Source organism: Coloeus monedula (assembly GCF_965178545.1).
Source record: "Coloeus monedula genome assembly, chromosome: 20".
NCBI classification, from domain to species: Eukaryota; Metazoa; Chordata; class Aves; order Passeriformes; family Corvidae; genus Coloeus; species Coloeus monedula.
The window spans coordinates 9,781,027-9,806,820 of NC_138800.1; the positions used below are offsets into that span (position 1 = coordinate 9,781,027).

At 49.0% G+C, this 25,794-nt stretch overlaps 1 protein-coding gene across 5 annotated transcripts in view; it reads right to left on the minus strand.

Moving 5' to 3' along the window:
• Positions 1-25,794, minus strand: part of ACACA (acetyl-CoA carboxylase alpha) — a 103,121-nt gene that overhangs the window by 57,107 nt on the left and 20,220 nt on the right. For 4 of the 5 annotated variants that reach the window (XM_082294587.1, XM_082294584.1, XM_082294586.1 and 1 more), the window contains 23 exons: positions 25,466-25,564; positions 24,657-24,763; positions 23,837-23,947; positions 23,503-23,712; positions 22,830-23,000; positions 22,044-22,205; positions 21,638-21,801; positions 20,699-20,849; positions 20,122-20,225; positions 19,546-19,627; positions 19,029-19,174; positions 18,246-18,396; positions 16,894-17,028; positions 16,374-16,520; positions 15,977-16,165; positions 15,345-15,445; positions 15,141-15,229; positions 14,002-14,126; positions 11,030-11,143; positions 9,430-9,543; positions 8,729-8,818; positions 8,192-8,310; positions 1,056-1,079 (listed from right to left, as the gene is read on the minus strand). In XM_082294587.1, the coding sequence (XP_082150713.1) occupies positions 1,056-1,079; positions 8,192-8,310; positions 8,729-8,818; positions 9,430-9,543; positions 11,030-11,143; positions 14,002-14,126; positions 15,141-15,229; positions 15,345-15,445; positions 15,977-16,165; positions 16,374-16,520; positions 16,894-17,028; positions 18,246-18,396; positions 19,029-19,174; positions 19,546-19,627; positions 20,122-20,225; positions 20,699-20,849; positions 21,638-21,801; positions 22,044-22,205; positions 22,830-23,000; positions 23,503-23,712; positions 23,837-23,947; positions 24,657-24,763; positions 25,466-25,564 (2,905 nt within the window). The remainder of the gene's footprint in view (positions 1-1,055; positions 1,080-8,191; positions 8,311-8,728; positions 8,819-9,429; positions 9,544-11,029; positions 11,144-14,001; positions 14,127-15,140; positions 15,230-15,344; positions 15,446-15,976; positions 16,166-16,373; positions 16,521-16,893; positions 17,029-18,245; positions 18,397-19,028; positions 19,175-19,545; positions 19,628-20,121; positions 20,226-20,698; positions 20,850-21,637; positions 21,802-22,043; positions 22,206-22,829; positions 23,001-23,502; positions 23,713-23,836; positions 23,948-24,656; positions 24,764-25,465; positions 25,565-25,794) is intronic. The other variant, XM_082294585.1, reaches the window with a different exon arrangement.

The window sequence follows — 25,794 nt, forward strand, 5'->3', positions numbered from 1 at the left end:
AAAGGCTCACAATGCCATGGTCAAGACTGGCAGAGGAAGTTTCTCACACAGCGAGGAAAAGCACACAGTTATACAGGACCTTTCTCTGGTGACCACAGGTGGGGTTTGCCTTCTCTACAATAATTAACACTAATTTCTGAGCTGCACTCCTGCCACAGCCACTTCCCAGCTTTGCTGAGATTTTTTCCTTTCCACACACCAAACGCACTGTGATATGGCCCTAAGTACAGTGTTAACAAGTCTAAAGTATCATCAGTGTGATTAATAGCTCTCCATGCCTAAAGTCACTCTCTGTTTCCACAATTTATCTCTGATTAAGAGCCGTGAGACTTCCAAGCCCATTTTTACTATTTTTCCCTAAATAGGTTTGTAAGCCGTAATAAATAATAGGTATTCACGTTTTGAAAGAGAGGGATTTTTCAGGACATGCCTTGGTGTACGTTTCTTACAACTATTACAAAAACTATCACAGAACAGGAACCGAACAAAGAGACAGCAGACATTTCTCATGTATTATTTAAAACAAGAAATACTTTTCAACTGAGACACAGGAGGAAAAATTAGCATCCAAACCACAACAAAACATGCTGTCAGCTGTTTGAGATGTAGATTCATCTATGGTGTGAGGGAGGTGAAACAGCCTCGACAAATTCTAAGCTATGGACAAGAAACCAGGGTAGCAACAGGTTGGGCTGGGAGGAACTGCCTGGGGTCACTGTGACACCCTGCCAGAGGGTCAACACTGGGAATCCAGTGCCCCAAAGGACCCTAGGACAGCACTTTGCTGTGTACCATACTGCAGATGAGCTGAGTCACCCAGCAAATTTAATTTCAAAGACTGCTCCATACAAAGATTTTTTTTTTTCTTTTTAAGAAAAGCTGAAAACATGTTTTAGACAAAGGGAGAGGAAAACGGAAGGAAAAAGAAGAGTCATGGTTGAGAGTTTCCCAAGTAAAGAGAAGGGCACTACAACAAAACATGTTAAAACATTCAGGATTAGGCTACTTCTTTCTAGTCTGGCTTTTGAAATTGGAAAAGATGACGAGTACCGTACCTGTTTAGCGTGGGGATGTTCCCTCTGTAATCAAACAACCACAGTTAGTCACAGACTGGTTAGTGAAAGCCATCATAAAGAACCATCATCAAGCTGATGCACAGACCAGCAACATGTTTACAATTGACTCTCCCAAATTTGTCAGCTGCCGGGGAGAACTCCCTGCCAGGGCCCTGGGGAGGCACCCACCGCCTGACTTCGCTTGCCACGGGCAGAGCCAGGCCATGCAGAGAACATGCAAACAGTGAAATATCCCAGGAAAACACCTGGCATTTCCAAGGGACCCCCATGTTCCTATTTCCCCTTTCACAGTCCCCACTTGAAGCCCTTTGCACACACCAAGTGCAAAGCCAGACCGCAGGGGAGCTTGTGCTCCCTGACAGAACAGCAAACAGCAGAGATGCAAAACAACAAAAATAGTGACCATCTCACACAGGAAAACTGCAACAGGTTCAGGAAAACAAGCCAAATCCTCAGTGCCAACCTTCCAGGCTAAGCAGCAGCCCACGCACAGGCTCCCACAATGCAGGAACAAAGCAAACACTCACAGCACCACGGAATACGTTGCATTTTCAGCATTCAGCACTAAAAAGAACAAACTTAAGGCTAATTTCATGAAAACTTGACCAATTCTTTTATAACATCAGTCCGACTCTCCCCATATTTGCATGCAGACCAGGGCTTAGTGATGCACACAAGGCAGAGAGGAGCGAGGGGCATGTTTTCACACCAGCAGAACAGCAGCACAGCACAGCCCAGCCCACACCAGGAACAGCCCGGAGAGTGCTCCATGCAAGATGGAAAAATTGCTGGGATGTGACATGCAAAATAGCAAAGATTAAATCAAAAAGTCCTTGCACACAGGAGGCTTGTGCAAAGGGATCAGCAAGAATCCAAAGAGGGAAAGGAGAGCTTTGAGGAACATGTCAGTGGACATTCACCCCCCTCCCTTCAGGAACCACAGATTTTTCTGACATCCTAGACCACAGGCAAGACCCCAAGTTACTGAGCATGAAGTCTCCACGCTCAATGACCAGTGTATTCCATGGTCACACTGCCTGCCCTGCTCCTGTCCCCAAACTCTGGTCACAGCACAGTCACGTTCACTACAAGGTGATGTGCTGAGTGCATTACTGGTAGAGGCACAAAAAATTCCCATAACCTCCTTAAACCAAATGGGGACAATAAAAACTAAAACCATATCTGTTATGGTAAATAACACAAGTATTTAATTGGGGGGGGGGGATGGTGGGGACAGACCCTGTGCTGCAGAGCCTGTGGTCAGGAAGAACGGGCCTCGAGCCCTCAGGGGGTTGGGACTATTTTGTGAGCTTGGCAAAGAGTGGGAAAGCTGCATGTGATCCACTTCAGTTGGAAAAAATAGTCTGAAAGAGGACTGGCAGTTCCTACCCCCAGCAGGAAGACTCCCATAGCCGTCCCTGGAAGGCTTTCAGAAAAGAGAGGGATAAAAAACCAGTGTAACAAATGTTCGGCTCAGCCTCAGAAAGGGCACCCTGGCACTGTGCTCTGGGAACCGGCTCCTGCCACTCCATACGGAGCTGAGGAGGCTCAGGCAGGAATGGCAGGGGGGGAAACAAGGCAAGGAGGAGTGGATTGAAACTGAAAGAGAGCAGGTTCAAATGGGATGTCAGGAAGGAATTGTTCCCTGGGAGGGTGGGCAGGCCCTGGCACAGGGTGCCCAGAGAAGCTGGGGCTGCCCCTGGATCCCTGGCAGTGCCCAAGGTCAGGCTGGACATTGGGGCTGGGAGCAGCCTGGGACAGTGGAAGGTGTCCCTGCCCATGGCAGGGGTGGGGTTGGATGGGCTTTAAGGTCCTTTCCAACCCAAACCATCTCCTGGTTCCCCGCCGGGGCCAGCCCATGCAGCCGGGGCCACGTCAGAGCCCCCAGCAGCACCAGGCCCGGGGGTGACACGGGCACAGCGATGGGGCAGTGCTGGCACTGCTGCCCTCAGCCTCACACCCTGCCCTCCACACCAGCCCCAGCCCTTCTCCTGAGCCCTCCTCAACTCCCAAAAGGGCCCTTCCTGACCAGCAACACCGATCTCAGCAGGGATCTGCTCCAGCCGTGCACCAGCTCCGCTGTCCCCGTTGCTCCTGCACCCCCCTGCACCTCCCGGTGACTCTGAATTCAGCTCCCCTTGCCCCCTCCTCCCTTTCTTTCCCTTTTTCTGTGTCAAACAGGAGCTCTCCCCCCACACCATGGCCATGCATGCAAAGCTCCAGCTGCGAGCGAGTGCCAGCGCAGGGCAAAGCTTTGGAAATGAGGCAGCAAAGCGGAATCAGCAGAGGTTGGCTCAATAACCCACTTGTAGTTATTAACAGCAGTACCACAGGAGAAAGAGCAATTCCACTGGCTCTGACCAGTGCCATTCCTCTTATGTTTCCTCATTCCTGTAGAAGAATCTAACCAGAAGGCTGTGAAACATGCCTCAAACCATACATTTTGATTGGGTTTTTCCTCTCCCTCTTTCTTCCCTTATTCTTCTGCTCCCTCTGTGATTCAGCCAAGCTGAATCTGCTACAGAAGTCCAATTTGCATAAAATTATCGTCGTTCCATTCAGTTTGCTGCCCCTTCCACACCCCTTCTTTGCTCTGCTGGAAGATTTTGCCCTTTCCGAGGCAGGCAAGCCAAGGGAACGGCAGCACATTACTGCTGCCTGCTGCCTAATTAACATCAAACCTCAGCACGGCGCTGCAGGGATTTACAGGTGTCCTGGAATCATTCTCCCCTCCTCCCTCCCTATACAAACCACTCTCACAACAAGGAGGGGACCTCAGGCTACCTGACACCCCAGGAGTTATTCCTTTGGGGCTCCAGGTAGGGTCAGAGCTCACAGCAGCACGGCTGGGTCACTCCTGGCATCCAAAGAGTGATGCCAGAGGCTGTTTCAGCAACTAGCCCACAGAAAATGCTTTCACTCTGGCAGAAACACAAATTTTATGAATAGATCATTGTTAAATGATAGCAGGAAGAAACCTCTACACAGTCTAATTGCGAGTTTGGGGTTCTTAAAAAAGCACTGTTTGGGACCAGGGATATTTAATCTGGTTTTCACCCTTCCAAACGGTTTCTGCCTGTAAGCTAAGGAAGAGGCTGACAAAAGAGAACAACCAAAATACCCCATAGATGATAAAACATCAGGAGACAGCAAAGGAGAGATCATGCACGACTCTTAAGCCTTGAAATCAGCAACACCAAAGTCCAAGGAGGGCATGAACAAACATCCACAAGCACAGAGGGAGGAGATTCCAGGCAAAACCAAGCACAAGATCGTTGAGACATTTATACTGATGGGAATACCCTTGGATGGGGCTCTGAGCAACCTGGTCTAGTGGAAAGTGTTCCTGTCCACTGCAGGGGTGGAATGAGATGAGCTTTAAGGTCCTTCCACCCCTGGCCATTCTGTGGTTTGATGATGTTGATGAAATACAGAGCAACTCACACCTAGGCTTGAATTCCACCCTTGGAAGCACCACGGACAACAGGATGCAGTCCCAAGAATGAATTCAACCCAGACAAGGCATTTGCCTCTACATCCACGTTTGCTGAGTGTGTGCATTCCCGGCTCCAGAGGCAAGCAGGGTGAGCTGGTATCAGACATCTCGTTTGTCCAGTCCCCAAAGTCACACTTGCCTTACAGCTAAGCAGGCTCATCATCAAAACTTCATCTGCAGTGCTAAAACCTTCCTCACTTCCTCCTTCCAACGGTACATCCTGGTCCAAGCTCCCTCAGGACACCTCAAGGCCAAATGTGGCAGCTGAGGGTGTTCCATGGGACAGAGGAAAGGTGTGGGCTCAGTGCCCAGGGGGGTTGGGAAGGCATGGCTGAGGCAGCAGGGACCAAAACAGGCTGGGTTGTGTTTCAGTTTCCTCTGGGGCTCAACAAAGCAGAAGGTAGAGCCCTGGGCTATCCCTGCCACATCCCAAAATCAGGATACAGCCAGCACCTCTAAGTCTCCTTGCCAGCACCTGCGTCAGCATGTGACACATGGGGCACATCCAGCTCTGACAAAAACAGGGATCTGTTCTGTGGGAGCACGTTCGCCTCGGAGTTCTTCCCTCCTGGTCCTCCAGCACATCTGTTACTGGGGAAGGGGGGATCAAGGGAGCAGCTGAACACCCTGGCTGGGGGAGCTGGAGAGAAGGGAGGAGCAGGGCTCTGGGAGGAGCAGGGCAGCAGCAAGAGCTGGCTACAGCAGACAATGTCCCAGTTTAATTTAAACCTTACAGCTTCACACATAAGAAAGGCTGTTGGAAAGCAGGAGAGGAGAGGGGATTAGAAAGAAACACTTTTGTTGAAAAAGCACTATAATTCCCTCTCCTCCACACACAATGTTTCTTTGAACAGAAGATTTTAAGCTAAGATTAGGCAAGGCCTGTTTCACGAACACCTCAGAAAGGCCTTTCAGTGTCTGTCACCTGGGCTGCCATCCTCACAAAGGCAGCTGAACTCTCTGAGCACCAGTCAATATTCCACTGCTTCCCAGCTCAGCAGGGCCGGCAGAACAAGCGGGGAGCAAAGCACAGCTCCAAACAGGGCTCATTTCTTCCTCCCATCTCCTCTCCCCAGGCCTCTGGCTGGCTGCACGAGGCAGGTTATCCCCAGGCAAGGCTCTGCACTCAGCACTTGTCTGCAGTCCCCTCTGCAGCGTGGGGCCATTGGCATCCCAGAGATCCCCTTGGATCCAAGCCTCCAGATTGGATTTCTGCTCGGAGAGGGCTCACAAACCCCATTTGCTGCCAGATGGTGACACCACACTCCTCATCTGCCCTGCACCGGGCACAAGGAGTGCTGATGGATCCATAAAGCCCTCTGTGATTCCCATTAGAAGCTATTTTTCTCCCTGTGACTTTCCCTTGCCATTCAGTGGGGATTCTTACATTAGGACATTTTCTGTTAATTCAAACAAATAATTCCCCGAACAGTTTCTGCCCACAAAACCCACCAGGAGCGGGCTGCACTTCTGTGCCTTTGTCAGCAGATTTAACAGCTTTTCTGTCCTCTCTGCTTCCCTGTGGGCAGCTGATGGCAATCCTTCCATGGCCAAAAATACAAAGTCTGAGCCTGAGCTGTGATCAGGCAGCTCAAGAGTGACTGGGATTGTTTCTGCCACAAGTAAGTAAAGGCATAGCAGGGTTAAATACCAATAACAAAGAATTTAAATAAAAATTTTAAAACCTAATTAGAATTTAAACCATTATCAGTTTGCTGTTTTCTCTACGTGAATATTGCTTCAGTAAAATTTGGGCTCTCAAAGGTTCACAAAGGGGACCAGGGTTTAAAAATATCAGAGGAAGTGGTGAAAAATGTGTGGCATCACACAACAGCATCTCCCAAAGGGAATGCTCTCCTCAGGGCTCTCTGGCATCTGCTCCTGGTTCACCAGCCCTGCAGAGCCTTGAGGGACATTTTGGGATATTTTGGCTTTGGGATTTGCCCTTGGAATGCGTTTTTTACTTTTCAGCCTAAGAATTTGTGCTACGAAAGATACAGAAAAGCACGTGATGAACACAGACCATGGTCAAGAACAACAAAGAAGACTTGAGCAGGACAATGTCAGAGTTTTGAGATTTCCATGTCCTGAATTTAACACCAGGTGTGGCTTCAGAGCTCCTTAAACCCAAACACCTGTGCCACCATCAGCCCCTGGGCACCCTCCAGCCACCCCAGAGGGAGAGCAAGAAGCTGCCCCAAGCACCAGCAGCCAAATTCATCCCTGGCAGCTGGAGGCACCTCCAAGGAGCTGCCCCTGCCCCTGCAGGGCTGAACCTGCTCCCGATCCCGCTTCCCTCTGCACAAGGAACACGCTGCATTTCCCATCACCCAGCAGCCTGAGGAGCAGAACTGAGCTCAGAACATTGTCCCAGCCAATTCAGTGTAAGGGGAGAGGAGATTTCGGGACAAAGAGCTGTTCCTGGAGCAGGGAATGTCTCTCCTCTTCCAGCTGACCTTGTCTGATTAAGGCTGTGCACAGAGCAGAGCAGTGGCCAGCACTGGCAGGCCAAAAATCCCCGAGCAACAAAGGTAACTGAGGCCAGCAGAGAAGAAACGGAGGAGAATGAAGGGTGGAAGAGAGCATTATAAAGGGGTACTAAAAATAGTATGCAATTATTTACAAATATTCTAGAAATGTAGGGACCAGATGAGCCCAAACATGTCCCATTTGTACCAGGAGTGCTTGGTGGGGCCGGCTGGGGACAGCCCTTCATTTCCAGCAAACCAGATTCTGAAAACCATTTCATAAAAGGTACTGATGGATTCTCAATGAAGCGAGACTGGACCCCACCAAAAATAAAACCAGGGAAAAGATGTTTGGAAACAAAGGAGGGAGAAAGGGCCGCGGTGCCCGGCACGGACCAACAGTGGCACCCGGCGGCCAAGGGGACTCACTGCGACCTCGGAGCCAGCAGGGAATGAACCCAAGCGTCAGCTCCACCACCCTCCTGGGGAGAACACGGGACAGACCGACCCCACAGACACCCAGAAACAACCTGCTCCAGCGCAAGGGGTTGGAAGGAGATGAGCTTTAAGGTCCTTCCAACCCAAACCACTCTGATTCAATGTTCCTGTAAGTTCTGATAACCAAGTTTTCTTTTTTTTGAATGAATTAGAGATGCCACCCTTCTCTGGGCAGCAAGAGTTGATGCTTTTGGTCGTAGTCACAAGAAATGCAAAACTGCCTGAAAATCAAACTATGCCAACCCCAGAATTTTATATAAAGCTCTCATCCTGGTCTGCTCTGTCAAAAAATCATGTGCTATAAACGATGTCACCTTATCCAGCAAAGCCAGGAAGGAGAAGTAGAGCCACACAGACAGTTAGAAAGGGCTGGCAGGAAGAGCACAGAGACTGTTTGACTGTTCTGCATTAAGATTCCAATTAATTGATTATTCTGTCTGGAACTGCATTTTCTGGGAGGCTCAGGATTCAGCTAGAACTGACATTCTAGAGATAAGTTACTCCCCAAGCTGAAGTTAAAAACTAGAAAATACATGAAAACTGTATCATGCTTAAATGAACCCCCTTTCTCCACCAATCCCACTGCAAGTTTTCCTTGCCAGGGCAGGACGAGCCCCTCCTGAATCTCCAATTCCAGAGGCAGGTGATCTGACCTGTTGGGATGGGAGGTGGGCAGCATGAACTGGAATTCCACCACGCAGGTGTTGTCCTTCAGCTGGCGGTGCTGGACACTGTTTAACTCGTAGGCAATGTAGGCCCTCCGAACGTACACCTGGGGACAGAGAACTCCATCAGCTGCACTGGGCTGAGGGCAAATAATACACCAGAGACCTCAAAAAGTATTAAAAACCCAACAGATACCTCCAAATGAGCAGCTAGATAAACTCTAACTCAACCAGAGTTTAAAGCTATTCTTTGAGGAAGGCCAGAACCATCAGGATTATGATCATGTCCTCTGACAGCAGCTTCACCTTCTCCCTTCAACCACCTCAGTCTTCACACAAATGTAACTTGACTTTGAAATTTCACTCAGTTACCAATGTTAGTGCTGTTAAATGCCAGATTCCAAGCACAGACAATTACACACAACCTACAGCTCTCTTGGATCTTGCAGGGTGGCAGTGCTCAAAACAAACCAAATCCACAGAAAAATGAAAAATACTATTATTTTTAAATGGGAATAAACTTACCTCCAAAGCTGCCATTCTTACCACCTGGTTACTGTGGTAGAAAAAGTTGGGAAGCACATCAAAGATGGATGTCTCAGACAAAATGAGTTTCTAAAAAAGATCACATTAAGCAGAGGTTTAAAAGAGAACTCTGTCTTGCAACCAGGATCAGGCAAAAAAAGAAAAAAAAACCCAAATAGAGCCTGGCTAGTTCTGATTTCTGAGCTTTTGCTGTTATTCATGAAGGATTATGACTTTTTTATATTAAACCACAGAAAACCTGAAGTTGGAAGGGATCACTGAGTCCAACTCCCTGCTCCTCACAGAACCACCCAAAACCAGACCATATGGGAGGAGCTCATCCAGACGCTCCTGGAGCTCTGGCAGCCTTGGGGCCGTGCCCATTCCATGGGGAGCCTGGGCAGTGCCCAGCAGCCTCTGGGGGAAGAACCTTTCCTTAATGTCCAATCTGAATGTCCCCCCTAACTCCATTTCCTCATGTCTGGTGACCAGAGGGAGGAACCAGCCCCTCTCCTCCGCTGTCCCCTGTGAGGAAGGTGCAGAACTGGCATGAGGTGATTCCGACATCAGCATAGGGGTGAAAACAAAAAACAGGGGAAAGCTGGACACCAGACCAATACATCTTAAAGCCACAAGGACCTTGGGACATGAAAGTCAGTGAGAAGGAAGCAGGGAGCCAAGGAGGGAAGGCTGGTGGGTACCTGCAGGTTCTCAATGCAGAACTGGTGCCCGTACATGTCGATGGCCGACAGGAAGATGGACTCCACCTGGTTGTGACGCAGCTCATAGGAGGGCAGGTGGGAAGCAATGAGAACCTGGGGAAACACAGGGAATGTCAGAGAAAGGAGCCACGCTGGGCCATCAGCAGGGGGCTGCCACCTCCAGGCAGAACCAGCCAGCTCCATCCCTGAAGAGGCAGCCAGATTCTCTCTGCGGCACCCGCGCGACGCCGCAAACCCTCTCCCCTCCCCGGCCTCATTTGTGTAATCTGCTCCGTTTGTATTATTGGCAATTCCCCATAGAGAAAGGGAACAGCTTCAATCAAGTTCCATCAGTGCATGTGATTTAGCAGTGCAGAGCTGCTAGTCCTGGGGATTGCCTGCCCGGCTGGTAATTGGGAAGCAGAGCTGGCAGGCAGCAGCTGTGGGGAGGCCCACGCCAGAGCCACGCTCTGCTCCCAAGCAGGGCAGCAAACTGACACCACTGCCAGGTATTAAATGCCCAACACGAAGGATGCAGAGGGAAGAAATGGAAGCAGCTTGCAGGGAAAATGAAGTTGAAGAGCAACACAAGAACTGCAGCACCATCCCCGGTTGCTGCGGGGAGGTTCAATAGCGGAATGGTTCAAGGACACAAACACAATCCTGAAGGAAACAGAAGGTCACTGAGCAGCTTCAAACACCCTGTTCGTTTTCAATAGCCAAGCTTTGAAATAAAAGGAGAGACCTCCAAAGTGTGAGCTTTCCTGCTTTAGAGTTTTAGGCTGGAGATAGGGACTGTGGAGTGAGAGGAGTGATCAGACCCTGGGGTCAGCGTTATCAGGAAACCACTGTGCCCTCTCACTCCTTCCTGGCAACAGAGGGAGGGTTAAACTGAACTGCTAAAGAGGAAGCTCACAACAGTATCTGGGTGCCTGTGTGACATTCAAATTCGTTCTGTACCAGACTCTTGGAACTGACAGCATCAAGAGTTTTTCCAATTATTTCCAGGTTAAAACAAAATTGACAAAGCACAACTCAGAGAGGGAAGAAAACCTACAAAAGGCCAGCATAATTCTGTGTGATAATTCCTCAGCAGCTGCAAAGAACATCTGGTTCTTGTGTAAATGGCTCTCCCTGTTCTCTGCACACATGGATCCACAAGGATTGTAAGGCAGCTGAGGAACCTGGAGAGCACGTCCTGGCTGTTCCTGCACAATCCAGGCAGCCTGTGCTGGTCAGGTTTGCAGATGCCAAAGCCACCAAAAACCACAGTAACCATGCATTTCCACTTCCTCCATCATACAAACCATGGGCTACTCCCAGTTAACTCCTGTGTGAGCCAGACGAAACTTTTTGGAGGAGGAGGGACAACGGAACGCGTGTTAAATTTAAATATTACAGTGATTGGGAATGCACCGCAATCTTTGCCTGTCACCACGGTTAATCACTGTTAATTGCTTCACTGTCAAAGTGCTGCTCACAGTAACCTGCTCTCCCCATTTGCACAGTGATCAAAATGAACAGCAGGAGATATGGATTTCCCAAAGGGGTGAGCTCCAGGCGGGAGCAGCCCGGAGGGATCTGGGCAGGGATCCCTCACCTGCCGCGCTCGCAGGGCCACCTTGGCGTTGGTCGTCTTGCTGAGCTGGGTCAGCTCTGTCAGGATATTGATCAGCTCGTCTGTCAAGGTGGGGTCACGGCCACAGAGCTGGTCCTGGGAGCAGAGAGAACAGGAAATGCTTAGAACAGAGGGAAAACATCATCTGTACTCCCTCAAAGGAGTTTGAACCTGGAATATGAGCACACACTCACGGCAGGACCACACCATCCCCAAAAGTCCCGACCTGAATTATTCTGTGCTGACAAGGATACAAATATTCAGTATTCAGCAATTTTACACGCATAAATAAAAGGTGAAAGAAGGGACAGGCACCATCTCCCATCCCCCTATTTGTAGCACATGTTTGGTACCCAAACACATGAGAAATGCTGACTTGTCAGAGAGACTCAGAAAACCATTTCCCATTACCCTGTTTCAGGTTTGTACCAGAAGTTTCTCCTAGCACCAATGCAAAATTCAAAGAGCATAAATTGTAGCCAGACACCTTGTGGAGCATGTAAAGGTCAGCAAACCTTCCCCATGAACGGTGACCAGAGTTACACTGCCAGAGAACCTCCTGACATCCACATAAAAAACACCTCAAACCCCAAAAGTCCCCACAGCTCCACAACCACAAACCACCCACAAACTTTGTGCAGCTTCAGCCAACACCAGAAAGAAGATCTGTCATTCCTCTGACAAGGCTAAGCAAAGCCAACTAAACCCATGAATAATGTACTGTCATGGTACACGACTGACTTATAATATTTCTTCTAACCAGAGAATCGTGGATCTGAGGAAATCCACAAGCTTACCTTACTGTCTAAATAGGCTGGATAAAACAACAAAACTGAAGAGCATAACTTCCAGTGTTAATGATGTTCCAAAACTCTTCTGAATTCCTCCATTCAAAAAAATGCAAACAGTAAAGGCTTTCTTCCAAAAATAGTTTCAATTCCCATGAGTAATCCCACAGTCTTCAACACTTCTTGTGAGCCTCTTCCCTCCCACCCCAAAGCTGGAAACCCTCTAGGAGCCTCTAACGTGCTTCTTCCACATAGCACTTAACAGCTTGTCTTGATAAATTAATCATAGGAGGGAAATGTGAGATGAAACAGGGATTTGCCACAGGAAAGAGCTGGTTCCTCAAAGTTTAAGGAGATCTTAAACACCTACAGACCAGAAGAGGACATTTGAAGATCCAAGAAATATTAAAATGATAAGGGGAGACCTCTGTGCAGCAGGCTGGATTGACAAACCTGCCAGGGAAAATGAAGTAAAAACCAAAACCAGGTAATACAAAAGTCCCATAGAGTGACTGACTAAACAACAGCTGCACGAGATTCCAGAGCTCAACAGCTTTTCCCTCCCACTGCCCTTGACCCCTTTCTCTCCAGCCCCACTCAGGCATGATGGCACCTCTAGGAATGGTGACACAGCTCTCCAGGGACACAGACCATACTCAAACAACTGAGAAAACATCTGAGCTCCAAACTCTGATTAGACTGCTGTCTCCTCCTGACCAGTCCTGGGCCACCAAACATGAGTGCGATTGTCCCCAAAGAAAGTTCTGTGCATTTATCCACTCCAGGACACTGAGGGGGTTCACAGTGAATAATTCAAGAACTGCCTTTGCTGGATTTCAAACACAAACTCCTGGGTGTTGTTATGTTGCTGCTCCAGGGAACAGAAACGCGACAGGACATGAGACCCTGCCATGCCAGCAGCCATTCCATCCTGTTCAGGCCAGGACGTGCATAAGTTAAGCACAGAAAATGAACATACAACAACAAATCACACCATATTTCAACAGATGTATGAAGGATGAAGCAGTTCCCACCCTGCCTTCAGCGCCTGCTGGCTAAAAAAGGTGAATGATGGCAGCATAAGACCATTACTAAAGGCATCCTCAGAGCCCCTGGTTAATAATGGATTCCTGGGACACATCAATAACAGCCACACAGGCAGCGAGGCTGCCCTTGGAGGACAGACTTACCCCACCCCACACAAACAGCTTGGGCACCCATAAAACACCTCAGCCTTCACCGTGGTGACACCAAACGTGCCACGGGGATGTGAAGAGCCATGAGTGGGAAGGTGCTTCAAGTCCTGGCAAACTGGGAGGTTGGCCTTTACTTGTGCAGAAGTAAGTGGCAGTGGTGCTGGGAAGAATGACCCAACAGGAAGGGCCAAGGAAACCTCTTTGAGGCTCTCTGAGGTCTCCCCACACGCCCCTCGCTCCCTCACACGGCCAACACCAAGAGCCAGCGAGGCACGGCCCACACGAGGTGACAAACCAGACCCAAACTTCCAGGCCCATTTTAGCAAGGAATCATGAGGATGACAACAACAAACTAAAGCCAGGCACTGGCTTTGCCTGCACTGATTGGCAAAGGCAGCAGCAAAGCCTCAGCCCAGCTCTCTGACAAGGGCTAACGCCTCGCCGGCACCCCCGTGTAATTACACACTTGAGTGACTGGACTCTGAAGAAAATTGAAGGCCTGAGCTGTGAACAGCTGCCATTTTCTCTCTCCATCACACCAGCGTGATTACTTGAGAAATGAACAGCCCCGGCTCAAAGCTACTCCAGAATTCTCAGAGGAAATATGGCTCCGTGTTCAAATAATGAGATTCTTAAGGCAAGCGTTACTTACAATCACACCACACACCAAAAAGGGAAAAGGGGAAAAAAAAGGGGGGAAAAGGAGAGCCAGAAAGAAAGAATGCCAGGGTCCTTACATCATCCTTACAGATGAGAATTTAAGAAACCCAGCCTCGGTCTAGGAAAATTATGACACTTTCTTTGCTTTGGGGAGTTATTTCGTGGATGGCTACTTTGGATGTATTTTTGGCAGTAACAGACCACATTATGTTTGTAAAATAAAAGACAAAAGAGAGAAAGAGAGAGAGAGAGAGAAGGAAAGAAAGAGAGAGAAAGAGGGAAAGAGAGAAAGCAAGCATCAGACACTTACAATGAGCATTGTAACCAGCAGGTTCTTCTTGGTGACCTGGGCATGGGAGAAGATGTAGTTCAGCACCGCGTTCATGTCACTCTTGTTCTCCTCCCGAAGGGTGAACACACACTTGTCATAGTGACCTGCAGGCAGAAATGCACTTTTCTTTCCCAGTCTTCACACTTCTGTGGCAAGGAGTACAAGTTACTAGATGTGTCTTTATTTTTCTACATGTATTTTTGGAGAATCTCCTTGGCTTGAAGGGAGCGGACAAGGAAGATGGAGAGAAACCATTTACAAGGGATGGAGTGACAGGACAAGGGGGAATGGCTTTACACTGACAGGCAGCAGGGTTAGATTGGATATTAGAAAAAAATTCCTCCCTGTGAGGGTGGGGATGCCCTGGCACAGAGTGCCCAGAGCAGCTGTGGCTGCCCCAGGATCCCTGGAAGAGCCCAAGGCCAGATTGGACAGGATTTAGAGCAGCCTGGGATAGTGGAAGGTGTCCCTGCCCATGACAAGGGTGGAATGAAATGAGCTTTAAGGTCCCTTTCACCCAAACCAGTCTGTCATTCTATGGTCCACACAATCAATTTGGGAAGAAAGCATTCCCACCATCACCTACTGCAAACTTTAATTCAAATGTCCCACTCTTAATCAACAGCTCCAACACCAAATGCCTCCTTTGTGAGCAATACTGAGAGAGGAATAGGGAGCTCAGACTTTCATTCAAATGACAACCAAAATGAAATAACAGCAAAAAGCCTTGCACCATCCTCTGCTTCCAGCAAATTGAAGTGGAAATGAATCTGCAGTACCATTAGGCTGGGGCAGGTAATGGAGCAGGACAAAAGAAGAGCGGAATCAGAACTACCTGTAAGAGCCAGAGCCTCCGAATCAGCCAGGGCTTCATTGCCATCTTGTGCCTGGATACAGCAGTGCAAGGCACTGATTTCACCTCTCAGCTTCAGCTGAGCTTTGGGGACAGGAAGCTCCTTTAAAAAACCCAGGCTGACTGCAAACCCTTAAAAGCAAGCCTGTGCAGCTCACCCTCAGCACAAAGTGAGGGCAAACCTTCTCCAAGGGCCCACATGGACTTTCTGGGACCAAATATAACTCCTTCAGAAATCAAACCCTTGCTGTGCCCAGGGACTCACCGTGCTGGAACTGAGTCTCCACCTTCAGGTACTGCCGGAGCAGGTCCATCACCACGGCCTTCATGTGGCCCCGAATCCCACTGCGGTACCTGCAGAGGCAAAGACACCAAACCCAGCGCTGAGTGAGGCTGAATGCACACAGAACCCCTGCCACCCCTGCTGGGGGCAGCTCCTGTCCTGCAGGACCCCCTGGGAATGGCTGACCTCTGCACGAGCTGCACGATGCTCTGCGTGTTCATGAAGAAAACCTCGCGCTCCGACTTGCGGTTCAGGGTGGCTGCGTGGCTGTCCAGGATGTTGGCAATCTGAAAGGGAAAAGCACGTGACATCCCAGTCCTGGATGGGCTGCACAACCAGCAGAGACACACCAGAGCCCCAGCAGACTCCAGCAAAGGAAGTTCATGACCTGCCAGTGACAAAAATCAATGCACGGTATCACAGGGTGGAGAAATCAGCTTCCAACATCTCCTTACCCAACCAGGCCTCCCTTGGCTGCAGTCATTGGTTTTTGAGCTAACACTGGCACCACAAATTGCACTCCAGCACATGTACCAGACAAAAAGCAAACAAATAAATGCCCACAAGGCCACTGCTAAGATTAAAGTGTTTCCAAAGTGCCTGTTTAAAGCTGTACTGAGCAGGGAACACGAACCCTTCAGCACAGGCCCAGGAGACAAGCCTTGAGGTGACACAGGAAAGTGTCTTTCACATGAAGACCCCGTGTTCAAACACACCTTTCAGGTTCAATTAAGCTCCATGTAATCTAAAGGAACTTTCTCTCTCCATGCCCCAACACAAACCAATTTTTATTCCTCCACAGAGGTGTGGTTGGTCACCTGTTGGCTGGGAAACTGGCAGAGGACTGAGGTGATGTTGCTGGCATACTGGGCCATCTCCTTCTTGATGGACTTCTCTACGTTGGGTGGGATCCGTCCAGAAACACTGGTCATGATGTCCTGAAGTTCCAGCAGGGGCAGAGATGGATCCCTCAGGGTCTTCATTAATCGCTCAACCCAGCCCTTCACCTAGAGAGAGACAAGACAGTGGGAAGACAAGCATGAAGAAGAGAATAAACAGCAAAAAGGATAAAAAGGAAAGGGGTGATGTCCAGCATCCCATCTGATGGGTACTGCCCTGACTCGGGGTCCTCTGGCTGTGGCAGAGAACTGCCCAACCCTGCCTTGAGCTGCAAGAACTTTGTGGTTTGGATCTGGAAGAAGCAGCCCCCAGTACCTTGCTGCTGAAGAAGGGCTCTGGCAGGCAGTACCCGTTCATCACGTTGACCAGGTTGTCCAGCACGTAGTGGAAGATGCGATGCAGTTTCTCGCCCCGCAGCGCCGTGCTCTGGATCTGGGGCAGGGTACCCGTGTGCAGCTCAGCCTGCAAGAAACAACAGCCTCACTGACCCTCCTGTGGGGCACCAGCCATGGGGAACAGCCAGCTGCCCTCCACTGGAGCCAAGGTTGTACTTGCAAGGATTCCCAGAGTGGGAAATGCACTTGGTTGAAAGATACATCCCCACAATATTACTGTGGTAAGCAGAGAGCAAGAATGGTAGATAAGCTTAGCCTGAATTAGAGAGAGAGAGAGGAATCTCAGTCCCAGTCCTCATCTGAGAGAAACTAACAGTGAAGTGACAATTCCAGTACAATGCACAAATGGGAAACTGGTTCACTGGACCATCTCGTACCACTCTCGACATCACCCCCCTATTAAAATCCCACTGACATCTGTGCTTTCTGCAGCTCCTCACCTGCTGAACCCTGCTGGGATCATCCAGCTGGAGCTTGGCAATCACACAGCCTGGATCCAGGACAGCCCCTGGCCGTTTGACATAGTGGATGCAGCCCGATTCTCCTGCTGTTATCGTCATCACCATCTTCATCACCTGTAGCACGGAAAACAGGTTACACACTCAGCTCCATGTGCCCAGAATGGTTCTACTTTTGGGAGCCAGCAGCCAGTGTCCCACCACAGAGTGACCTGCATGAGCACCTCTGGCACTCAGGTGTTTCCAAAAACTTACAAGCACAGACACTGGGAATGAAACCCAGACACTAAAGTGAATGGGATAACAAAATAATTGGCCACAAAATAGTGCAGCAGGAACTTCAGGAACATCACTGCCCACACTGCCTGAACCAAGAGGGACTCGGGAAGGTCCCACACTCAGCACAATGAACAAAGCAGACAATTTACTGCAGCATCCCAAAGGCTCCTCTCAAAGGCTACAGCCACACCTTCACTTCAAGCAGAGGGAACCAGGATCATTTTCTAGAGCCCTCAGACAGCTCTTCCCAGACAGAAGTGTTTCCTTAGATCAACCATGGGAGCTTTGGAGCAGTAGGGTTGGGTATGGGGGAGCCAGTTTGGTTTTACCCTTGCTGTGCTCCACAGGGATTGTGTGGGTGGTTCCTTCTTAGCCATGACCTGTTGCAGTGCAAAAGCTCTTACATAAAACAGCTGGATCTCTGTCTTGATATTTTTCTCCTACACATTGTCCCCAACTGGTTTAATTGCCCCTCTGTCATCACACACCCTCCCCTCCCTCAAATCTGTTTTGAGCCACACACTCCTACACAACCCCTTGTGCTTTCCTCATGGAGATGCAGAAATTGCTCATCCTCCTCCTCGGTAAGAGTTAAGTAACTTGCCAGGGAGAAGGGAGGAGTGATACTTATTAACTTAAGGGATCAACCCAATAAATGATCAGCTAATCAGAGAACTCTTAGTTTGTTACTTCATCCTGGCATGTAACTCTGTGTCAGTACTACAAGGAGAAGGCCTTCTTCACCACAGCTGGGTAACACACGGATCCCAGCTTCTCCTGGAATCACAGGAAGGTGACAACCGTGGTCTCACTGCTGAGAAATTTTGCTCATCACTTGGTGCACAGTCATTAATTTCACTCAAACTTCAGCTGTTAAGTAATTTCTTCCCCACCTCATCACTCTCATTGATGATTCCCGCTTTAGTTCAGGTTAAAATTTGTAAATGAAATACTCTGAATTATCCCTCACGCTTACCTCCCAGCCCCAAAGCATCCAACATCCCTCCCCCTGAGCTTTTTCCTGGGCAGCCTGGGCAGTTCTCTGAGACTTTTACCTCAATTTCTGCGAAGCACTGGCCTGCAAACACGTGTCCCCCATCCTCCACCACATACTGGATCAGCTTCCCAGCGGAAGGCGAGCGCAGGATGGAGGGATCGTTCTCCTTCTCAAACACACAGGTCTTGTTCCCAATGGTGATGCGATACCTAGGGAAGAACAGGACAGATCAGTGCAACAGAATTCCTTGGGGAAGGCATGGGAAGGGGAAAATTCAGTCTCCCTTTCCCTATTCTACTTCGAAACAAAACTAAAGGAGAACAGCTCAACCAACTCAGAGGCGGAGATTCAAACCCAGAAAGTTACCCAAATTCTTTGTCCTCCTGAACAGATCCATTAATTTTCCCAGAAGATAACACAGCAGAGGGGGCAGAGTTCACATTCCAGACCTGGGGATGCCCTTTACTGCCCTTACTGCTATGATCCTTGCAGGGAATTTTGAGGGGATGCACTGAAACAGTACAACTTGTCTATTTCCAAGGCAGCTGAGGAAGATCAAGAATTTTAAAGACTTTCAGATTCTGGTTTTTTTGTTTTTATAATCCCAAAAGTCACTTTTAAGGACCAAGCAGAGAAATATGGACTCCACGTGGTGCACAGCCAGATCCTTCTTCTGACAGTAGCTAAGATCTGCTGTCCTAGAACTCACCCACAGTACATCTGGTAAACTCTTTCTAGGAGAGAACTCCATTCCCAGCCGATCTTTTGGGAAGCAGAAAGTTACAAATACACCCCCTTTTGGCTGTGTAAATGCTAAACATGAACCTGTACAGGTTGCTACCTGTCCACTTCCTCTTTCATGTAGGTGGTGTAGCTGCTGCCATCGTAGGAGAGGAGCAGCCCCCCGTCACTCAGGCGATGCACATCGACTTCCACACAGGAGCTGTTCATGATGACCACGTAGGAATTGGGAGACTGCCTGGTCACCTGCAAATCCACAAGAATGGGAATTATCCAGTGAATTGAACACAGCACTGAGTGCCTTGGTTGCCACAACTCGCAGAGTTTTCCAAGTTGGAAGTTTTGGTCAACCCCTAGTCGTCTTTGCCTGTAACAAAGTAATTTTCACCCTCCTCAGAGCAAGAGGCTGAAATGTTTACAGAGACATGGCAGTGGAGCAACGTGAGGGGTGTTATCATAAAGGAGGCTGTGCCAATTTCTTCACCCACTAAAGCAGAGAAAATAAACCCTGCTCAGATGTAATTCCCTGTACAAATCTGTGCAAAGATTAGGCCAGAGCAGCACACACAGCCATGTCCAGCCCAGAGGCAGGAGGGTGGGTCAGTCCCACTCTGTACCTTCAGCACGTACTTCCGTCCCTCGTAGATGAGCTCCACGTCCACAGTGTTGAGCAGAGTGTGAGCAGGGAGGACTTGGCCCCTGGAAAGGGAAGTACAAAACAAAACTGATCTTCCACAAGCCACCAAAAGGCTACCAGGGGTCCAAAGAGATTCAGAGATGCGTGCAAGGCTTTGGGAAACACTAGAAGAGATGGGAGTAGGTTTTTAGAGTCTTGTCTTAGGAGAGACACAAATCAGTTTGACAAAGTCAAAGTCCCTCCAGCCACACAGGCCGGCTTTGCTCTCCTTTCCATTCACTTCTGGGTGATTCAAAACTCCCCAGTGCTGCCCTAGCAGCACACAGAGAAAGAACTCAGTGTTCCTGAGCCATTTCCTGGAGCTTCTGCTAGAAACCAGAGTAATCTGTGCAGACAGCAGGGGATATTTTGAGGAGATGCAGATACCTGCCAGTTTTCTCAGCGGATAAACAGCTCCCTGGGGCCAGGGAACAGTCAGCAGATAACAAGCCCTGAGCATTCCCAGACTGGACTTGTAAGCCAGGAGTCATTACTAGAGAGGAGCTGGCACTTTTACCTTTCCAGGGAGTGCAGGAAGTTGGAGATGCTGTTCCGGAGGCTCACGTCAGCCACGTGCAGAGCTCCACACACCACCCCCAGCATGGTGTCAGGCCTCTCAGCCTAAAACAGGGGACAGACACAGTCACACCTCCTCCAGCTTCAGCCCAATCTGAACACCCAGCTAGAAGAATCACCAGCCTCAGCTCTATTTTTGGTTCATGGCCAACCTCTCTAAAATTAAGCTGGTGTAGCAGCCATGTGAACTCTCCATAGAAGCCATTATTTCTGTAACTCCTTAAAACTACATTTTCTTCTGCCTGGATCAAATCTTGAGGTTCCAGCAACATTCCCACTGCTGTCTGTCCCAGATTCCAAACATAACACTGCTCTCAATGCTTTTCTGGACAACTCTAAGACCAACTTTCCCCAACAGGGATGACGTGGGATTTCGATACATGTAAGAAGTAATGCCAGTGAAAATGTTTATTCATTAAGTGGACATTCACCACTCCTAAACCCCTTTGCACCAGCAGGCACCCAACCCCTTCCCCTGCTCATTCCCACCCGTGTTCCTGCAAGGGGAGCAGCTGCACCTGCACTTTCTCGGCGATGAGCCGGTCCAGCCAGCCCGTGTCGATGCGGTTCTGCTGGAAGCTCTCTGTCTCCAGCAGTTTAATCAAGTATTCCACAGTGGTTCTGAAGTCCCCTCGGATGGACAGCTCCTTCAGAGCCACCACCATGTTTCTGGAATGGGAAAGAAGCCCTGTTATCTATCCCATACTAATGGTAGCAGGCAAGCTGGCAGCTCCAGACAGAAAAGCATCTGAAGGACAGAGCAGAAGAGCACAGGCACTGGAGCAGGATCCTGCAGGAATGTTTGGGAATGGGACAATATTGATTTCCTTCAGCCTGCTGCTGCTGTGAAGAAGAGCAGCTCAGTGGGATCAGGAGTTGCCCCTGCTATCTTCACCCAGGCCCCTACCACGTGTCAGGGGTGTACAACAGACAGACAGACGTGGTGTCCACCCCACCCAGAGTGGAACTGGGGAAAGGCTCTGGATGAAAAACGTGGATGACAGGTCAGACAGGTCATCTGGCCTTAGGACCAGATGCTTTAAAATCCCACACCACAGAGGACACTCCATGGTTTACAAACCATCCTGAAGCGTTGGTAAGTCAGGTTAGCAATGTTTTTCCTGTTGGAAGCCTTCACCTGGATGCTTTAAAGAGGGACTTTCACACTGTGGTAGCTGTATCATACCCCAGCAGCAGGTGTACAAGGCAGGGATGAAACAGAAAGGAAAAAAAAAGAAAGAAAATTAAGCAAGAAGTGCAGAAATGTAGGTGCAACACAGTGGAATTGCAAAGCAAGACAGGATGAGAAGCCTGACCATGAAATGGCAAACTAGATAAAGACAGGGAAATTTCTCTTAAAACTCCTAGAGGTAAGGAGCCTTGTTTTGCCATGGCACTTTGGATCAAAGAAGACAAACCCAAGTGATTCCCAAGACTCTCCCACATCTCTGACTTACGAGATGGCTTCTTCACGGTTCTCTCCCCAGGAGAAGCAGTGACCAAACTGGGAATCAGCAAATTCATGGAGGCCTCCTGCAGCAGCAACACTGAAATAGCCCCAGACGTTCTTATTGCTGCGGAAATTCAGCTCCTGAACCGTGCCAGAACTGGGCTTAAATCCCTGCAAAGACAGACAGACACTGCTCTACACCCTAAAGAAAAGGCGAATAATCCAGAATTAGGGTTCTGAAGGCTTTGAGAACACCTCTTTGTGCTGTAAAACTAGTTCAGGCTGTGTCTAAGCAGAATCTAAGTTAGGTAAGGGAAGGATCTTTTAAATTTGCTGCCAAAACTTGCAGCAGCAGCAGGGGCTGAGCCTGTAAAGCCCATGGTGAGCAGCAAGCACAGAAGTTGAAGCCTCACCTCGTCAGGATTCTCACTGGTGATCCGGGCAGCGATGACGTGGCCACGGGGACTGGGGACATGGGCTGAGTTCTCAAAATCAATGGTTGTGTCTCCCCATGGAGAAACTCCATACATCATTCGGATATCCTTGATCCTGTGCAGGGGGACCCCCATGGCAATCTAAGGAGGAAAAAAAAAAGTATTCAAAAAACCCCACCACTAAGTTTCTCTCCTCACAGACTCGAACATTCCCATTTCCCAGGACAACTGAGCTCAGTGTAATATCCACCTTAAGCCCTTCAGCCAGTATTTTCCATTGACTGATTGAGGCTCCAGGGAAAGCTGACAGTGCCAGGTCAGCTGAGGATGGGCACGCATTAGGCCTGTTAAAAATATACTGAGGTCCCAGTGAGACAGAAGGGCCCTAATTGTTTATAGGAAACTGTGGAATTTTGCAATTAGAAACTGTGGGGAGAGTAACCTGCAGAACCAGCTGCAGGCTGCATCCTCATGCAGCAAAATCCCACTTGTCCTGTTCATTGGGGCCTTTCTATAGATAGAGTTCAAAAAGGAAGTAGAAAAGCACACAGAGCCTTAATGAGGTGCGAGGGGACTGTGGCATCCATCCACTGCTGCAAAGTTGGGGGCCAGGAGTTTGGGGGGACACACAAGGGACTGACAAGCCACAGCACATCCAACAGCAGCTCTCTACACGATCTCTGAGGGATGCCCTCGTGGCTTTGGGGAACTTCAAACAACTGCTGAACCTACTGAAAGATGAGAAATTCAATTTTCTGTGCTCACCTGGAGCTGCGCTGCTGGCAGGTTGACATCTGCCACCATCTCTGTGCAGGGATGCTCCACCTGCAGGCGTGGGTTCAGCTCCAGGAAGTAGAAGCTGCCATCCTGGCTGTACAAGTATTCCACAGTGCCTGCACTCACGTATCCCACCATTTTGGCGAGCTTCACTGCACACTGGGACACGGGAAAAAGGAATATTTCATTGCCAGTTACCTGTGCTCTCTCTGTTCATCCACCACACCCACTTCAGATTTTTGCTGGCATTCTGAAGCATCCAAAAACTGCTCAGAGAAAAGCCCGTGGCACAGGAGTTTTGATTCCCAAGCCATTCAATTTACAGTTTACAGAAGGCAGAGTTTGAAGCAAATATTTGCAACACTCATCATTAGGCAACTCCTACAACTCCTGCAGCTTGCCTTTAATATGGTAACACACATTTAAAACACACTTCCCTCCCCTTTTTGGAGGGCACACAGCTTAGAAGGGAGCTCTGGGGAGACTCACTGTGGAAATGTGAGTGGCTGCCCACACTAAGCAGTTCAAGACACACAACCCTATATTGCTCCTTTAAAACATTCAACAATGCAAAACCCTGGGTGATGTAAAATAAAAATACAAAGCCCTGCCTGTCTCTGGAGCTCGGCCAGGGGAAGGGAAGCTGCAGAGCCACTCTCACCTGTTCCATGTGCTCAAACACTGCTGAGGTTGCAATAGATGCTGGAGCTTCCTCGATGATCTTCTGGTGCCGGCGCTGCACGGAGCAGTCCCGGCCGAAGAGGGAGATGGCATTGCCATACTGGTCTGCCAGGATCTGCACCTCCAGGTGCCTGGACTGCTTGGCCAGCCTCATCACAAAGATGGGAGAGCCTGGGACTTCAGTTTGAACCTACAGCAGGGATAGAATGAACAGGCAGAGCATCTTTTGTAAGATCTATTATCGACAGAGTGTCTCAGAACCACCCAGCCTGAACATTTAGAACAAGGCAGCACCAACCAGTGGGAAAAGTCACCTGTCTGAACAGACTGGGGAAGTCATCTGCATTGTTAACTTTCCTGATTCCTTTCCCTCCTCCTCCTTCAGAAGCCTTGATCATGACAGGGTAGCCAACCTCCTCAGCAGCCTGGCAAAATGGGCAGAACAACAGGGTAAGTACAAAAAGGCAGCAGAATCCAGTGAAAGGATCATTATTTCCCCGCTGATTCACATCCAAGCATCCATGTCTGACTCTATTTAACAATCAATGGGATAGAAACCAAATATCCCAGTTGGAGAGGGTGCCTGTAGATGGAAAAATCAGCAGGGATTTTGTGATTACAGAGAACTCTGACCTCTCCGAGTGACCACAAAAATCTTTGTCAGTGCTTCAATGCCATTAAATCTACGAACTCACTGAAAAGCTTTTGTATAATACAGAAAATCATTAAACTGGCAAACATGGAAAAGTCACACACTCCACTCCTGCTCTTCACAAAGAAAAACTCCCAATCCTGTATTGTGCCAGGAATATTTCTTATTCTAAAAATCTTCCTCAAGGAGAAACTTAAAAGACAGAGTCAAGTGTGAGGTTGTGGGTCTTTATTAAAAACACCTTCCTGCACTGAACAAAAACAAGATAACAGCTTTTAATGCAACACAACTTTGGTCCCATACCATGCCTCTGCCTGCTAATCCTCACCTAATTCTGCAGGCTGGGGCCAAAGACATGTGAATGATCACTTCCCAGTTTCCAAGACCCAGCTCTGGGGCTGCAGTCTGGTTCCAGTTTGTGCTCCCATGAGGAGAAAGCTCAACCCAGCTCTCTGACCCCTCAAAGAGCTCCCCAGACCCACCCGCAGTCCATCGTCCGCGTCCTTCACGTAGCCCTTCTCGTAGAGCTCCTGAGGAACATTCAGGATTCGCTTCTGGAGATCATTTTCCTGCCAGTCCACTCGAAGACCTGAAACAAAACATCACCCTCTGAGCTCCTTGTGCTGCCAGGCTGTGAGAAGCCACGTGCAGGACAGGGGTGACAAAAGGAACCAGGCTGGGAGCACGTAGAGAAGCGAGAATGCAGAATGTAAACAGACATTCCTGATTTCTGGGGAGCAAGTGTTTTCATCCAACCCATTATCTCCTCCTCCATTTATCTGTGAGAAGCAGGTTATTTATAGTGTTTTGAAACTGCAGAGGGCTTCCAAGGAAGTAGAGAATGGGCTCCAAGACTACACAGAATCATGGAATGCTTTGGGTTGGAAGGGACTTTAAAGATCATCTTGTTCCAAGGCCCTGCCATGGGCAGGAACACCTTCCATTAGAGCAGGAGTCTCCAAGCCCTGGGTGTACCAGGTGAGCCTGTGAGCATCAGCTGCACTCTAGGAAACAGCCTCTTCCATGTTTCCTCACTTCTCCTCCCAACCCCTCCTCCCTGTCCTCCTCTGCGTGCTGCCAGCTTCTCCCACCATCTCCATGCTCATTCCATCACGAATGGAATTGCTTCCAAGGCATCTCACTGGTGTGGTGGGCAAACAGCACTAATGTGAAACCCAGAACAGATGGAACATCTCCTGGAACACACTTTTGAGCACGGAGCTTCTTAAAAATTAGACATGTTGAAGGAAAAAAAGATTAGCATGATCTTGATAAACAATTTCCTTCTTACCACTGCCACTCCAAGGAAGAGTTGGAATGCCAGCAGTCTGAGCCACGATGGAAGAAGCAATTTTATCTCCTAAGGCCCACATGGCTTGGCTGGGAGGACCTGCAAAGAGCAAAGACAATGCATGAGAGAGACACAAGGGATATCAGACATTAGGGCAATGTCCAGAAGTCTGATTCGAGAAGAACTCCACTCTTCCCATAAAACTGAACCCTCTTCAAATGAGAACAGGGACATTCAGCTTTGAAACAATCTCGTTCAACAGGAATCTTTTCTGCCTTTTTATCTCAACATTAAAGGCTATTTTGGAGAACTTTCCCCTTCTTCCATAC